This window comes from Mycteria americana, chromosome 8, assembly GCF_035582795.1.
Source record: "Mycteria americana isolate JAX WOST 10 ecotype Jacksonville Zoo and Gardens chromosome 8, USCA_MyAme_1.0, whole genome shotgun sequence".
Classification (NCBI taxonomy): domain Eukaryota; kingdom Metazoa; phylum Chordata; class Aves; order Ciconiiformes; family Ciconiidae; genus Mycteria; species Mycteria americana.
Window position 1 is genome coordinate 22,960,083 of NC_134372.1, and position 17,258 is coordinate 22,977,340.

Below are 17,258 nucleotides of genomic sequence, written 5' to 3' on the forward strand. Positions count from 1 at the left end.
TCCATGCCACGTGACCTCAATGCCATGTGACCCCTCCATCTGACCCCCACCACACTGTGACCCCTCCCCATACCATCCGACCTCCCCCAAGTTGTGTGACTTGCAATGCAATGTGACCCCCTCCCTGTGATGCCCCCAATGCCGTGGACCCCCACCATGCTGCACAACCCTCCCCCATGTGACCCCCTCACGCCATGGACCCCCACCATACCATGTGAATCCTCATCACAGTGTGTGAACCCCCATCACTCCATGTGATCCCCATCATACTGTGTAAGCCCCCAGATCCTGTGCTCCCCCTACACCATGTGATCCCCCCCATGCCCTGTGACCCCCCCACACCATGCAAACCCCCAAGCCATGTGAACACCCACACCGTGTGCCCCCCCAGGTCGCAGCACCCCTGCTCGGGGCAGGGTGCCTCCCTCTGGCATTCGGGGGGGAATCACACCCTAGCAAAGCAGGATCCAGGCATTGACCCCAGCCCCCAGCCCCAGCCCCGATCCCACCCTGGGCTCCCCCCGCCCGGCCACCACCCTGTCCCCACCCCACACCTCTCCCGGAAGAGCTGGGGGTCTCCAAGGAGCCAGGGGTGGCCTAAGCTGAATCCAGTGCTGCACGGCCGGGGGATGCCTTGGCATCCAGGGTGCCCTGGCACGGCTTCACCCCCGCCATGCTGCAGGCTGCTGCTTTCACCCCTCCTGCCTCTGCTAAAGGGGGGCAGGATGAGGCCGGCCCCACTGGGCATCTGCTGGTGCTGGAATGAAGCTGGTTGTGGGGCTTGGGAGTCAGCTATGGGGCAGGGGACAGGCACAGAGGAGGTTTGGTTGTACTTCAGGATAGTGGGGTTGATGGGGAGGGGTGCGCCCCCCCGCCTCCCCTGGGGCCGGATCCAGCACCAGTAACTCCTCAGCCTCCGCTCCTGTCCCATCTGCCACGAGGCAGGTACCAGCACCCCAGGGACTGGCACACCGACCCACACTTCCCCGAAATGTGACTTCGGCTGTGGTGATGCCTGGCCCCGTGCCGGGCTGCTCCTGGGGCTGAATCCTGCCTGGGGCCAGTGGGTTCCAGCACAACCTGCCTGTGCTGGCCAGGTGTTTGTGTTGCCTGCTGCCGTGTTTGCACTGCACACAACCTGGCTGTTTGTTTGCACAGAGCCAAGCCTGGTGATAGCAGGCACGCCACAGGCAGAGTAAGCACGGGGCACTGCTCTTCGCCAGCAGCACCGTGCTGGCCGTGCCATCTCCCCGTGCCTGGCAGGGTGATGTGGCTGTGCCTGGACCCTTCCTCCCTACACATGCTGCAACATCCACTCACCTGCTGCAGCCCACACAGATGCCTTCCACACGCTGGGATGGCCACAGGACTGATGTGCTCCTGGCCGTGAGCCCCACCACTGGCAGCCCCCTCTTGCCCCACTCTGGATTTCCTCAGAGGTGACACATCCTTCCCCAGTGCACATCCCCATATCCCCTTTCCCAGGAAGAGCTGCCACGGGGCCATGCCACCCCTCCTGCAGTGGGCACAGGCATCCTGGTGCAGGCACCAACGCTGCCACCAGCTATCCGGGGTTGGCCTTGCCATCTCCTCGCCAAAGCCTTGTGGGGCCTGGGAGGGCATGGTGACACACTGCTCCCCCAAGAGCGTGAGTGCAGCTTTGTCCACGTGGGTCACTAGAAGAAGGCAGGGGGGTCTCCTGGTCTCTGGCCCAGGTGGGTGGCCAGAGGTGGCAGGAGCCAGCCACGTTGGGACCTGTGGGGCTGGCCCCCTGGCCCCGGTGTTTTGAGATTGTTGTTTTGGGCTCAGCTCCTGTGTATTGGTTTGTGGCCAGTTTAAACTGGTAGCAGCTTTTATAAGGTGTGGGATGAGTGTGATCCTGCAAGTGCTGGCAGGTCCGGAGGGGAGCCCACACCTGTGGCTGCTGGTGCTGGTGGCCATGTGAGCCCACATGCCTGGGGCAGCCGGCGTGGCTCTCCGGGTGGCAGACACCTGCTCACAGCCTGGTCCAGAGGGGAGCAACCCCGAAGCTCTCTAGCAGGCTTTCACCTGCAGCATCTTCCTCTCCAGCATGGCCCCAGTGGCCAAGGGAGCCGGTGCCTCCCTGCAGTGGGAGGAGTGGGGGGACGCCACCTGCCCACCGCTCTTCATCCAGCTCAACCAGCTCCTCAGCACCCCAGCGGGGCTGGAGTGGAGAGAGACAGCCAGGTAGGCATGCCAGCAATGGCCAAGCTGCCTGGCAACACTTTGGGAAGCCCAGCCTTCGAAAGTCCAGCTCTGATGGAGCCCACAGCATCTCCCATGGCTGGTGGTTCCTCAGCCTGAGCCCCACAGCAGGGCTGCTCACTGCCCTCTGCCCCCACCAGTGCCTGCACTGTTTCTGCCTGGCTTGGGGTGACTTGTTTCATGGGAGAGGGCAGGGTGCCAGGCAGAGCACAGGCAGTGACCCTGCACAGGCACAGCGCCCTTGCTTCTGCTTTTGCTGCCTCTTTAAGGCTCCAGTGGCTGCGCTGGGGCTGGGATGGTGCTTTGACGCTCCCCGGATCCAGCTGCCTGGCACGTCTCAGGAGGTGGCCAGGGGGGTAGGTCAGGGCAGGCTTTGGCTGGGGGTGATGGGGCACAACAGAGAGGAGCGGGGGCCAGCTGGGTGCTGGTGTGGGGCAGGAGCATGGCTGGGATGTCCCCACACCCCACACCACCCTTCTGCAGCTCACAAGGGGCACAGAAACATAGGCCATGGGGGTCTGGAGGCAGTGATGGGTCTGCCCCAGGGGCTGGAGGGTCTAGCAGGGGGAAAAGCCACCAGGCTGTGGCTGTCACAGCTCTCCCCAGCACCCAGCCCTCTTCTTCCCAGCATGGCTGCCCATCGGCCAGGAGACTGCTGTGCTGGGGCATGCTCTCCCCGTGCAGTACACCGAGCCACCAAGCAGCAGCGCGACCACCCATGGGGACAAAGCAAAGCTCTGTCTGCGCCTGGCATTAAAATATTTGGCACGGCCTGAGCATGGCAAACAGCTCAAGACACTTCTGTTTTGACTCCAGCAGGCACTGCTAATGGCAGGGCAACCCCCAGTCCCAGCACAGCCTGGGGATGGTTGGGAGCAGAAGGACTGGGGGATACTGGTGGGTGACAGATGGGACACGAGCCAGCACTGTGTGCTCGCAGCCCAGAAAGCCAAACACCTCCTGGGCTGCATCACCGGCAGTGTGGCCAGCAGGGCAAGGGAGGGTATTGTCCCCCTCTGCTCTGCTCTCCTGAGACCCCCCTGGAGTGCTGCATCCAGCTCTGGGGTTCCCAGCACATGACAGACATGGACCTGTGAGAGTGGGGCCAGAGGAGGCCACCAAAATGGTCCGAGGGCTGGGACGGCTCTGCTGTGAAGAGGCTGAGAGAGTTGAGGGTGTTCAGCCTGGAGAAGAGAAGGCTCTAGGGAGACCTTACTGAGGCATTTCAGTATGTAAAGGGGGCTTATAAGAAAGACAGAGAGACTTTTTACCAGGGCCTGTAGTGACAGGACAAGGGGCAATGATTTTAACCTGAATGAGGGTAGATTTAGGTTGGACATGGGAAAGAAATGTTTTACAATGAGGGTGGCGAGACGCTGGGACAGGTTGCCCAGAGGAGTTGTGGATGCCCCATCACTGGAAGGGTTCAAGGTCAGGTCGGACGGGGCTCTGAGCAACCTGATCTAGTGAAGATGTCCCTGCCCATGGCAGGGGGGTTGGACTGGGTGGTCTGTGATGGTCCTTCCCAACCCAAACCATTCTGTGATCCCACGACTGATGAAATCACCCTGATCAGGAGATGGGAGCGAGGTGTGGGTCAGCAGGAATGGGGAGGTGACTGCTGAGGCTGCCCACCTGCCCCTGCTCTGTGAGCCCACTGCAGCCTCCTCTGAGCTCCCCAAGCCCCTCCCTGCCTGTGCCAGCCCCATGCCAAGCTCAGAGATGGACCCAAGCTCCAGGTCCCGCTGCCTGACACGGAGCACGGGACTACCCTGCGGCTGACCCCGCACATCTCCCTGGGCAGGTGGATAAAGTTCGAGGAAAAGGTAGAGGATGGCGGGGAGCGCTGGAGCGCACCCCACGTCCCAGTCCTCCACCTGCACAGCCTCTTCCAGCTGAGGATGTGCCTGCAGAAGGGGACGATGCTCCTGGATCTGGATGTCCCCACTTTCAAGGAAATAATTGGTACGTGGGGAATGCAAAGGTCACCTCCTGGGATGGGCTGGTCACCAGAGTGGGACCAGGCCACCAGGAGGGCCCTATATAAAAGCACTGATGCATGATAGCTGGGTACCTGGGGTGGCTGTCTGCTACTCCAGCAAAATGGGCTTTTCCCTGGGCAGCCACCCATTGGGCAGCGAACTGGGGGGACTCAGGGCTGTCTCCATCCCTGTTGCAGATAAGGCACTTTCTGGGCAGCCCGAGGAAGCAGAGCTGCAGCCCGAGCTGAGGGAGCGCCTGGCAGCCATCCTGCTCCGCCAGCCGCGGCACCAGCCCACCAAATCGCCGCTGTGGCTTCTTGCCAAGCTCAGCCTCTCTCCCTGCCAAGGTAGGCACGGTGCCCAGCCCTGGGTGGCAACATTGCTGTCCCACCAGGCATCCCTCTGCTGCCACCAGCCTGCGGCAATAGCCATACTGGCCATTTGCTTGCACATGTATTTTGCTGCTTGTTCCCTTTCATTGCAGGGAAGGCCAAAAGCTGGTCTGAGCCCAGAGCCCAGCTCTCTGAAATGCCTCTTAAGGAGCAGGTAAGGCAGGATGGAGCTGGGCCGACAGCAGCTGCTTCATCCTGAGTGCCCAGCTGCTGCATCCCTTTTCTTTCAGCTGAGAAACCAATTTAAGAAGAAGGTCCCGCCAGGGGCTGAAGCAGCCCATGTTGCTGTCGGTGAAGTTGAATTCCTGGAGAAGCCCTTCACTGCCTTCATCCGCCTCAGGCAAGGGGTGGCCCTCGGCTCACTGGCCGAAGTCGCTCTCCCCAGCAGGTAAACGGAGCACAGCTGATGGCCCCGCACCCCCCTTCGTCCCTGTCTCCCTGCTCCCTCCCACAAAGGACAAGGCTTTGCTTGGCGAAAGCAAAGGGTACAGCACCCAATGCTACATGCAGTCCCAGAACCCTGGTTCACTGCTTCCCCTCCTGCTTTTCTCAGCTCCTTAGGAGCATCCTGGGACAGGAGGAGAGTGGAGCATCTGTTGGGCAGCCTCGTGGGAACATCCCTTGGGTTATCCCCACATGGGCTCTGCATTCACTCTCCTCCTTAGGAGGGTCTGGATGCTCTCCACTTACTGCCTGGGAGCGTGGGGGCTTGTGGCTGGGAAGGGAGGCAGGTTTGCAGGAGCCTCTTGCCCTCCCACTGCCCATGATGCCCTCCTGAGCAGTGGAGTGGCTCTTGCGGCACTGTTGGTGTAGGGGGAAAGGAGAGGGTAGAAGATGTTTCTCCATGGTTGAGGAATGCATCATCTGAAGCCGTAAGAGGAAATGGTCAATGTGCCCCCTGAGCTGGGGGCTTCCTCAGGGAGCATGTGGAGGAGGCAGGCCAGGATCAGGAGGGACATTGCCACCTCCTGGTCACTCTGTCCAGAGCATCTGTCCTCCATCTCCTGCTCTCTCCTTGGTGGGACATGGGTGGCTGGTCCCCAGGGAGCCCTCGCGGGTCTCGAGGGGCTCACGACAACCTGGTGACCTGTATTTTCCTCCCTCAAACAGGAAGGGAAGGAGAGCTTGTCCCTACCAATCCCTTTGCAGGCCGCCCCAGGCTGTTCCACGGGTGCAGCCACCGTCTCAGGGCTGTCTCCCACCCAGGTCCATCTCTAGAATCTTAAGGTTTTCCCATTGCCTTGATAGAGATGCCTGGGTGAAAGCAATCCCAGGTGGCTACCATCACCTCCCGACCCCTCAGAGCAGGCTTTGGGAGGCCTCCAGCACTGGTGCCCCACATCAGGGCTGCAGCGGGTTCTGTTGAGCCACCTTCAGCCCCACTCATGCTGTCAGAGGAGTTTTCCTACCCCTTCTCTAGAGGTTTGCTCGGGGTACGATCACTGGAACCGCTCCACAGCCTCGGGGTACCAGGACTGTAACTGTTTTTGCCAATTTTGGATAGGAGCGGGGGGCTTGGTAAAATATTTGGATGGGCTGTCCCTCTGGAGACCTTATTATTTTGCAGCACCCTCTGAGGTGTGGGATTTTAGCCATATTTCTTCAAAGACTCTGAGCCCTCTTTCTAGTCTCCTCCCGTGTGCCTGTAGTCCTATCAAACCTGCTGCCTGTGCAGCTGGCAAACTCTCCTTCTCGATGCTAACGCTCCTGCATCCTGCCTGCAAGCAACATTCCCATGAGCAGGACCCCACAGACAGCCCCAGTCAAGACCTTGACCCAACAGACAGCCCCATCCTAGAGCTTGACCCCACAGACATCCCCAGCCAAGAGCTTGACCCCACAGACATCCCCAGACAAGGATGTCTCCTCCTCTGCCCCAAAGACCTGTCACCCCCCCCAGACCAGGTTTCTGCAGACCCTGTGATCCAGCTGGGGTCCTGGTGTCCCATGGTCTCCCGTGGGGTTGCCATGCAGACATGTGTCTTGTCTTCTGCCCCCAAACTCCCGCTTGGGGTGGCCACCCCTTAGGGTGGCAGCAGCCTCCCAAGCCTGCCCAGCTGCTATCCCTAGCATCCCTGCAGCACCATGGTCTCCCCTGAGAGAAGCATCCCCAGGCAAGGAGAGGGCTGCTCAGGAGATGTGCTGTCTCACCTTCAGGTTCCTCTTCATTCTGCTGGGTCCCCGAGCCAAAGTGAAAGCCTACCATGAGGTTGGCAGGGCCATGGCCACGCTGCTGACAGATGAGGTGAGCCTGGTGCAGCACCCATGGGTGGGATGGTCCTGGGATGAGGCCTAGGCTGAGGACACCAGGGCTCCTCTCCTCTGCAGGCTGCAGCAGGGGAGGCAGAGGATGGGGCAAGCTGGTGGCCTCCCTTGCCCAGGGTAAGAAAACAAAGGTTTGGGGTGGGTCTGTAGGATGTAGGTGCACCCGTTGCACTGATGTGGATGGGTGCCTTTCTCAGTGATGGCTGCAGGCTGGGAGGAAGGCTCCAAGTGGCTGAACACAGGGATGTGGTGGCTAAACCATGGCATCTCCCTGCAGCTCTTCCAAAGGGTTGCCCGGCAGGCTGAGCACCGAGGGGACCTCATCGCAGGGATGGAGGCATTCCTGGATGAGCTGACTGTGCTTCCTCCCAGGAAATGGGACCCCAGTGCCCGAATTCCTCCAGCGAGCGGCCTGCCATCTCCGCACAGGAGGTAGGCTGGAGGGAGGGCACCCGCAGCCTCTGCCAGCCCCTCTGCAGGGGGAAACCTCTGTAGGTGATGAGTCCTCTGTAGGGGGAGTCCTCTGTAGGTGTAGACCTCTGCCTGTGACATTGAAATCTCCATCTCCATGGGGACAAAGCCACCCAGGAACCAGCCTTTGCCAGTGAGGTCCTCCCAGCCAAGGCCCTCTGCAGCTCCAGACAGTGGCCACAGCTGTAGTCCCTGCTGCTGTTAGTTCTTCTGTCCCACTTGGCAGGGGATGGCAAAACCACCTCGCGTGCCCTTCAGGCAGGAGCTGCTGGGAACGCCAGGTTTCAGCACTCGGATGTGAAACTCATCCTCCGAGCAGGACACCTCTAGCTCTGCCCAGCTCCTCCACCAAAACCAGTCCAACTAGGTCTGGCTCCAGGGCTTGCTGGAGGAGATCATGGTTGGGTTGGAAGGGATGTTTGAAGATCATCTAGTCCAACCCCCCACCTCTCCTCCTCCTCCTGATCTTTCTCCTCCTCCTCAGTATCAGGGGATACACAATGTCCCCCTAGCCCTGCTTGCACCCCTGTCCCCCCTCCATCCTCCCTGTCCCCTCATAGCGTCCTCCAGATGCAGCTGGGTCCTGAGGGCTCCAACCTGAAGCCTGTTGTCTCAGACTCTGGTCTGCCACAGGACCACTGTGCACCCGCCGGATCGGCAGTCCCACGGCAATGGCGACATGGCAGCAGCTGGGCACAGAGCTGGCCTGGAGCATCTGCACTCCAGGGAGGAGCTGGAGAGGACAGGCAGGTCGGTGCCTGGAAGGACAAGGGTGGTCGGAGATGCAGTGGGATGCCAAATTCGGGGCAGGGCACTGGCTCTTCCCCGCACAAAGGGTCACCACATCCAAACCACTCTGGGCTCATGTCTCCTCGGGAAGGGACTGTCCCCGGCCTTGCAGCTCTCTCAGGGGGTGATGGCCGGCTGGGGGGGCCTGCTCTGAGATCTCCCTCCACTGCCCCAGGCTTTTTGGGGGGCTGCTGCGAGACATCCAGAGGAAGGCACCATGGTATGGCAGTGACTTCTCTGACGCCCTGCACCCCCAGTGCCTCTCGGCAGTGCTCTACATCTACCTGGCAACGGTCACCAATGCCATCACCTTCGGGGGCATGCTGGGGGATGCGACTGCCAACATGCAGGTCAGTGTGGCCGCAGGGTGCCCCGCACCAACCCCACTTGGCCCAGCGCACGGGTCTCCTGGGTGCCCACCTTCCACCAGTGCCTGGGGAGCCAGCGGTGTCCCTGGGGCATCCTGAGCATTGCCTGAATCCTGCATCCTTCCCTGGCCTCTGCAGTCCCCAAGTGCTGATGCTGCACCCTGCAGTGCAGGGAGGTGCGGGCAGCTGCCTGCAGCTGTGCCGCTGCAGGGGACAGGCCTGGGACCCCCGTCCCCACCATGTGCCTGGTGCCTGCCACCCCTTCCCTGCATTTCAGGGGGTGCTGGAGAGCTTCCTGGGCACGGCCTTTGCTGGCTCCATCTTCTGCCTCTTTTCTGGCCAGCCCCTGACCATCCTGAGCAGCACTGGCCCCATGCTGGTCTTTGAGCGTCTCCTCTTCTCCTTCAGCCAGTAAGTACCCTGCCAGGGACGGTTCCTTGGGCCACTGTCCCCTGGCCGGGGCACAGGCCACCATCACACCAGGAAGGTGTCGTTGAGGCTTTGGGTCACCCTTCCCACCAGGGACCATGGCCTGGACTACCTGGAGTTTCGCCTCTGGATTGGGCTCTGGGTGGCCTTTTTTGGTGTGGTCTTGGTGGCCACTGATGCCAGCCACCTGGTGCAGTACTTCACCCGCTTCACCGAGGAAGGCTTCTGCGCCCTCATCAGCTTGTTATTCATCTACGACTCCCTGAAGAAGATGCTGAGCCTGGCAGAGGCCTTCCCCATCAACTGGCAGTACCGGCTGGACAACATCACCTCCTACAGCTGCGTCTGCAACTTGTCCAGCCCTGGTGAGCCCAAGCAGCCACAGGGCTGGTGGGGAGCAGGGCACGGCTGCCCTGGGACCCCACTGGGACCCTGCCACCTGGCTAGATGGGAGAAGGCGCTGGAGGGGGAGGAGGCTACTCAGTCCCATCCTCACCTGTCCAACCAGATCAGCACCTTTCTCCACTACCCTCCATGCCATCTGTCCATCCCTCCCTATCTCCCTGCACTGCCCAGGCACTGGGCAGGTTGGTGCCAGGAGCAAGGACAGCCTTGGTCTGGCTCCCATGGCTCCAGGATGGGGGATGCCAGGGGCTGGACGTGGGTACCTGGGTGGGTTTGCCTGTTTCTAGCCCGGTCTGTAAATCAGAGTGTTTCCTGGGGCCTGAAGACATGTCCACACTGATCCTGCAAATGGGACCCACACCGTGTACCAAAAGCATCAGTGTTGGGCACAGCCTGGGACCTATGGTGCCTCTGAGTGGCTGGTGCTTCAGCCAAGCCCTTTGCAGGGGTGTCCCCCCTTGGTGCTCCCTGAGCATCAGCTGGTACCAGGGCCTCAGGGGTCCCGTGGGACCCCATCGAGCACCCTGAGCCCTTTGGGAGAGCCTGGGTAGCCACCCCGATAGCAGCAGGGTCCCAGTCATCCCTGATGGACCGTCCCCACAGTGCTGGCACCCTGACTCCCCCATCCCCTTGCAGGTCACAGCTCCACAGGGAACGACACGCCGCTCTCTTTGCCCCTGGCGCCCTGGCAGGTACAGCCCCTGCTCCCTGGCAGGCGGGTGAGGGGCTGGGGTGGGCTCGGGATGTCTGTGTGTGACTCCTCCTCACTGCCTGCCCTGTCCCCACAGCCTCCCACTACCCTGGCCGGGCTGAGCAGGACCCAGTGCCTGAGTCAAGGTGGGCACCTCCTGGGGACCAGCTGCCAGTATGTGCCTGATGTCACCCTCATCTCCTTCTTGCTCTTTGGGGGCACCTTCCTCTCCTGCACCACACTCAAGCGCTTCAGGAGCAGCCGCTACTTCCCTGTGGGGGTGAGCATCCTTCAGCCACCCTGGTGGCATGGCCACCCATCCCGGTGGCATGGGGACGGCTCCGGATGCTGTGACCCGGGGGTGCTCCTGGGGCAGCTCCCCGCCCTGGCCAGCCCAGGCCAAGCCCTCTCCATCTGCAGGTGCGGAAGCTGGTGAGTGACTTCGCTGTCATCCTGGCCATCCTTGCCTCCTGTGCCGTCGACATCTCCCTGGGCCTGGAGACCCCCAAGCTCCTTGTCCCCAGTGAGCTGAAGGTGCTGAAGGGGTGGGCATGGCGCTGTCAGGGAGCGGGTCTGTGCCTCCCACAGTGGCCATCCTGCTGTGCTGCTGCTGTCCTTCCCACCGCGGGGTCCAGCCCTATAGGGATGCGGGCTGCACCCCAGCAAACAAGAAGGGGTTGAACTGCAGCCAATCCCACGTTCTGTAAATAATCTGGCTCAGTCCCGGACTAACCACATCACCGTACAGCTCATGCTGGAGCGAAAGCCACAATCTCAAGTCCAGGCTTGGGCTCCCTGCCCTGGGTGTGGAGTGGGGCTGGCAGCACCTGAGAGCAGCCCATGCTCGCCACCACCTCCTTGGGCTTGCCATCGTCAATGCCCAGTGCCACCTCTTCCACCTGCTCTCAGGGGCATGTGCCTGGCTCCTGGCTTGCAGTGCCCGGGAGCAACCCCCTGCTCCGCCACAGCCAGGGTGTCCTCATGCAGGGGCTGGTGGGTCACGCTGCCCAGGAGCATCCCCAGGATGAGAGAGGATGCTCTTCCTCTCCCCAGGTGGAGCATCCCGGCTGCCCACAGCGCTCTAGCCTGGGCACCCGGGGCTGGTCCCATTACCTGGCTGCGCTGCAGACCCCACAGGCGGGTGCCAGCTGCCGTTATCCTTCTGTTCTCTGCAGCCCACGAACCCAGCACGGGGCTGGATTGTCTTCCCCTTCGGAGCGAACCCATGGTGGGTCTGCCTGGTGTCCACGGTGCCTGCGGTCCTTGTCACCATCCTTATTTTCATGGACCAGCAGATCACGGCTGTCATCCTTAACCGCAGGGAGTACAAGCTGCAGGTGAGTGGGGGACAGGGAATAGGCAGGACGCAGCCAAGGGGGAGGACCCAGGTCTCAGCTGGACCCTGTGGGCCAGGGGGGCAGCCAGGGGAGAACAGCACCCCGAACCACCTGGCAAGGTGAGCAGACCCCACTGCCACTCCTCTGATGCTGCCAGGAGGATGGCTTAGCCTCAGCCCTGCTGACTCTCCCATTGCAGAAAGGAGCAGGCTTTCACCTGGACCTCCTCTGTGTCTCCCTCCTGATGGTTGTCACCTCTGCCACCGGCCTCCCCTGGTACGTCTCAGCCACCGTCATCTCCCTTGCGCACATGGAGAGCCTGAGGAAGGAGAGCGCAACCTCGGCCCCTGGCGAGCACCCCGAGTTCCTGGGCATCAGGTATGCAACGAGCCCGGACCCTGCTCTGGGGGAACCCCTGCCCGTGGCTGCAAAACCAGGGAACAGAGATGTGCCCACACTGGCCAGCAGACCTGGTTTTGGGGCTGCTTATGTCTCTACGGGTGTGCCACTGGTCCCTGTGGCCATTAAAGCTGAAAAGAGCAGGAACCCTGGGGGCTGGGAGGGCAGGTGGGGGCTGCAGGCTCCCAAGGGACCCCTGGGGCACATATGATACCTGCACTGCTCCCCACAGGGAGCAGAGGGTGACTGGCCTGGCTGTCTTTGTCCTCATGGCGGTTTCTGTCTTCATGGCACCCATTCTCAAGGTAGGAAGCCTGGCTGCTGGGTTTGGCCTCTTTTCCAAGGCAGGGGAGTGGCTGTATCCTGCAAGGCTGGGGGGTTCCTAACCCCACCATCCCTCGTCCCATCGATCCATCACAGGAAGCCTGGCTGGCAGGTGTGCAGCTGTGCACTGTGTGGGAAGGGGCTGGGCAAAGGGTTTGGCTTGAGCGCCGCAGGACGGCCAGCACACCAGCGCACTGCTGCCCCGTGTCAGCTGGCCAGCCTCCCTGTGGGCACTGGGGTCCCCTGCCATCCCCAAACACACCCCACCACTACCCTCCACATCACCACATGGGGGGCCAAGCCTGGCTGGTGTTAGCTCTCCCCTGCTGCCACTGCCACATTAGGCAGAGCCCCCCGCAGTGTACCCTGGCCACATCTGGATTACATGGGGGCAGGCAAGAGGTCCCTTTTCCTCCACCTCTGTCCTCACCTCTGAGGATGACCTTGTAAAGCCTTTGATATGGTCCCCCACAACATTCTTACCTCCAAATTGGAAAGATATGGGATTGATGGAGGGACTGTTAGATGGATCAGGAATTGGCTGGATGGCCGCATCCGAAGAGTTACAATCAGTGGCTCAATGTCCAAGTGGAAACCAGCAACGAGTGGTGTCCCTCAAGGGTCCCTACTGGGATCAATATATTTAATATCTTCATCAACAACATAGACAGTAGGATCGAGTGCACCCTCAGCACATTTGCAGATGACACCAAGCTGAGCGGTGCGGTTGACAAGTCTGAGGGATGGGATGCCATTCAGAGGGACCTTGGAGGACATGGGCCCATGTAAACCTCATGAGGCTCAACAAGGCCAGCTGCAAGGTCCTGCAGCTGGGTGGGTGCAACCCCCAGTATCAATACAGACTGGGGGATGAATGGATTGAGAGGAGCCCTGCGGAGAAGGACTGGGGGATACTGGTGAGTGACAGATGGGACATGAGCCAGCACGGTGTGCTCGCAGCCCAGAAAGCCAAGCACCTCCTGGGCTGCATCACCGGCAGTGTGGCCAGCAGGGCAAGGGAGGGTATTGTCCCCCTCTGCTCTGCTCTCCTGAGACCCCCCTGGAGTGCTGCATCCAGCTCTGGGGTTCCCAGCACATGACAGACATGGACCTGTGAGAGTGGGGCCAGAGGAGGCCACCAAAATGGTCCGAGGGCTGGGACGGCTCTGCTGTGAAGAGGCTGAGAGAGTTGAGGGTGTTCAGCCTGGAGAAAAGAAGGCTCTAGGGAGACCTTACTGAGGCATTTCAGTATGTAAAGGGGGCTTATAAGAAAGACAGAGAGACTTTTTACCAGGGCCTGTAGTGACAGGACAAGGGGCAATGATTTTAACCTGAATGAGGGTAGATTTAGGTTGGACATGGGAAAGAAATGTTTTACAATGAGGGTGGCGAGACGCTGGGACAGGTTGCCCAGAGGAGTTGTGGATGCCCCATCACTGGAAGGGTTCAAGGTCAGGTCGGACGGGGCTCTGAGCAACCTGATCTAGTGAAGATGTCCCTGCCCATGGCAGGGGGGTTGGACTGGGTGGTCTGTTACGGTCCCTTCCGATCCAAACCCTTCTGTGATTTTGTGGTGGAGAAACCAGAGACCAAGCCTGCCTGGTCCTCCCTGTCCCTTTGCAGCAGGTGGCAAGATACAGACACAGGGTGTCTGTGGGCTTTGGGAGCCTCCCCAGGGCAACTCTTCCTGCCTCCCCCGCCCCAGGATGAGTCTGGCTTGGTCCTTCATGCAAGGACCCATCTTTCCTTATAATCCCCCCTGCCACACCTGTAGCAGCCCCAGGACTAGCAGTTACCTCCTGCCTTGGGTGTATGGATCAATGCTTCCTCTCAAACGGCCCTTGTGTGATGCCAGGGAAGGTGACCCAGCCCCAGGCAGTCCCTGTGTCCCTGGTGGAATCCATGGGGAGCAGCAGCAGCAAGTGACCCCTGTCTCCCTCCTTGCCTGCCCAGGCTTTGGGAGAAAGCCAAACCATGCTAAGCAACACAGAGGGCAGGAGACAGTTCACGATTGCAGAGGAGGAGATAAAAAGGAAAGCGGTGTCCTGGGGAGGCAGGACCCCCCCCCCCATTTATAGATCCTGAGCCGTAAGCCATATCTCCAAGTGGCTTGGTGTCCTGTTCTCCATCTCCAGCCTGGATTGCTCCCACCATGTGCTGCAAAACAGGGCAAGGAACTTAGTGCATGTTTCCCCTCTCTGAAGGCTGCGATGTCCCCGCACAAGCAGTGTAGCTGGGAGCACATCTGGGCTTTAAAGCTCTCAAAGCCATGAGATAAGCAAAAAGCCATGAAATTAAACTGGGCTGTTGGAAATGAAGGAAGTAAATTCTGTGGCCACGTATGCAGGCTTTTATACAGGAGAGGGGGCTCAGTGAGCGCAGCCCCCTCGGGGAATTGTGCCCTGCTGACCCCTCACCCCACTGTTTTGCAGCACATTCCAATGCCGGTGCTGTACGGGGTCTTTCTGCACATGGGGGTGGCAGCACTGAACAGCATCCAGGTGAGCAGGGGCTGCGCCAGGGGTGCTGGTGGGGGCTGTTTTGGGGATGAGGGGGTTTGCTTGATACCAGCTCTCACTGCACAGCAGAGCCTGGATTTTAGCTCTATGTGATGTGCAGCCTGGCACGGGTGTGTCCCCTGCCAGGCCCAGGACAAGGAGGGACAGAGGGACCTTTCTGGGGCAGAGGAAAGTGAAAGGGAGGTGTCTGGGATGCTGAGGAGCATGAGTAACTTCTGCACTGATGAATCAGGTGGTCTGAGAGAAGTGGAGGGACCAGTGGATAACCCAGACTTGCTCTCAAAGCCACAGGGACATCCCCATCTGGGAGCTGCAGGCAGAGCTGGGACCTGCTGGTCATTTGGTCCTGGCATTGCCACTGATGCACCGGCTCTGTTCCTCTCCTGAGAAACCCATGGAGGGGAAAAAAATCCCCACTCCAGAAATATCTACCCCTTTTTTTCCTCTAAACAGTACATCTTCCTTGCAATTACCCTGCTCTGCATGACAGGCTGGGAAACCTCTTCCCTCCCTCCCTCTGCTTGGGAAATCCAGGGTTGTGCTCTGGCAAAGGCAGCAGCAGTTTCCTGCATGCAGGGAGGGGAATCAAGGGGTTGTTATCTCTCAATTAACCCTTTAAGACCTACTTGAGTCCTTTCTAGATGTCTGCCTGGAAAGCGCTCCCCTGGCCTGGGGTGATGGTGGTACCAGGACCCCTGGTCTTGCAGACAAAGTCACCTGCCCGAGCATCACACTGGTGGCCAGTGCAGATGGCAGGAGGGCTGAACTGCAAAAACAATGCAAAAACCCATCCTGCCAGCCCCGGTCCCAAAAGGGAGGTGGGTGAGAGCTGCCTGAAAGCTGGAAGTGCGTGATCCACATGCTGTCCTCTTGCTACAGCTCATGGACCGTGTGCGGCTGCTCCTGATGCCAGCCAAGCACCAGCCAGACCTCGCCTACCTCCGCCACGTGCCCCTGCTCCGGGTGCACCTCTTCACTGTCATCCAGCTGCTGTGCCTGGCCCTGCTCTGGGTCCTCAAGTCCACCATGGCTGCTATTATTTTCCCAGTGATGGTATGACATCCCTTTTAATCGGGCAGCATTACTTTGGTGCCAGGCTGGGTGCTGCCCACCTGTGCCCTGAGCATCACCGGAGCCCCAGTGCTCACCTTGGGCAAGGGACACGGGCTCTGCCCTGGGGGGGGGTGCACACCTGACAGGTGATGTACGTGGGTGCTTAGACCCCCAAGGGCTGGCAGGGTCCCTGCAGGGCCACAACATGGCTTTGCCACCAGCCTTCACTTCCGGGGTTGGGGCCGGTGGGGCTGTCACTGCTTTGTGCAAGTATCGTCCCCTGGGACCAAGCCAGGAGAGGTGACATGCCACCTCCCTGGCATTTACCAGGGGGACAGAGAGGGTGTGACAGGGACCATGCTGCCTGTTCCCTGGCCCCTAGCTCCAAGCACTGTGTGATGCTGATCCGCGCTTCGCCCTGGCCCCAGCTGCTGGCACTGGTGGGGATCCGGAAGGGGCTGGAGCGCGTCTTCTCCCCGCACGACCTGAGTTGGCTTGACAGCCTCCTGCCTGAAACAGCTAGGAAGGAGGCAGAGGGGAAACAGCCCAAGAAGCAGAAGGAGAAGGAAAGCAACAGCGAGGAGGTAGGTGATGTCCTGGGCGCTATGCTCTTTCACAGCCGTCCCCGGGGATGCTTTGGTGTGGGGGCTGAGCCTGGCCTGAGCTAAGGCTAAGCTGGGCTGGGATTGAGCTACTTGGTGGGGCTGCAGCTGGCAGCACAGTGGGAGCAAGGCCTGGGTGCGCTGCCAGTCTCATCCCCCTCTTACTTCTCCCTCCAGTCTGAACTGATGCATCGCCAAGGACCAGAGGTCAACATCTCCGTGAATTAGGATCGCAGCCGGCATGCAGGGCGAGGCAAGGGGCAGAGGAGGCTGGGGCTCGGGCCAGCCTGTCTGGGGCCCGAGCCCCAGAGCTCGGGCCAGCTCGGCAGATGCGGGTCTGACAGCAGGCAGGCATCATTGAACCTCAGCGTGGTCTGGGTCGGAAGGGACCTTCACAGAGCAGCCAGGCCAACCCCCACCGTGGGCAGGGACATCTCCCACTAGCTCTGGTTGCCCAAAGCCCCGTCCAGCCTGGCCTGGGACACTCCCAGGGATGGGGGACCCACACCCCTCTGGCGGCCTGTCCCAAGGTCCCCCACCCTCACCCTACAATACTTCTTCCCGTGTCCGACCCCACCCTGTCCTCTGGCAGGTTAAAGCCGTCGCCCCTTGGCCCGTCACACCAGCCCACGCCCCGCCGCTGCGTGTGGTAACAAACAGCGCCGTGCCCCTGCGCCGCCGGCCCGGCCCCTCCCTCGGGTGCCCGCGGGCCCGGCAGGCAGCATTGACAGAGGCCACGTGGCCGCGCCAGTGTCGTCACGGCGGGCGGAGCGGCAAGGGGAGCAGAGTGACGGCGCGCTCAGCCTATGGCGGCCCGCGCTCGGGACGGGAGGGAGGGAAGGGAGGGGGCGAGCCGTTCGCTTCGATAGGTAGCGCCCGGCTCCAATCGCCGCTCGGGAGAGGCGGGCGTGTGACGATCTCTCGTGCTGACGGAGACCTTCAGAGGGGTTCGAAGGGGAGGGGGGCCCCGGGCATCGCAGGAGACAATCGGGCGGTGCCAGACGCC

At 61.0% G+C, this 17,258-nt stretch overlaps 1 protein-coding gene across 1 annotated transcript; it reads left to right on the forward strand.

Annotated features, from left to right (window-relative positions):
* The first annotated feature begins 1,939 nt into the window (after positions 1-1,939).
* On the forward strand, positions 1,940-16,480 carry SLC4A9 (solute carrier family 4 member 9). The gene is given in 21 exon segments (XM_075510216.1): positions 1,940-2,208; positions 4,031-4,191; positions 4,406-4,555; positions 4,693-4,754; positions 4,831-4,988; positions 6,758-6,845; positions 7,143-7,297; positions 7,970-8,086; positions 8,301-8,475; positions 8,771-8,904; positions 9,016-9,287; positions 9,964-10,019; positions 10,116-10,298; positions 10,439-10,552; positions 11,194-11,355; positions 11,555-11,733; positions 11,987-12,059; positions 14,511-14,579; positions 15,477-15,650; positions 16,079-16,234; positions 16,430-16,480. Coding segments are annotated over 21 exon segments (2,958 nt in total).
* The last annotated feature ends 778 nt before the right edge of the window (positions 16,481-17,258 follow it).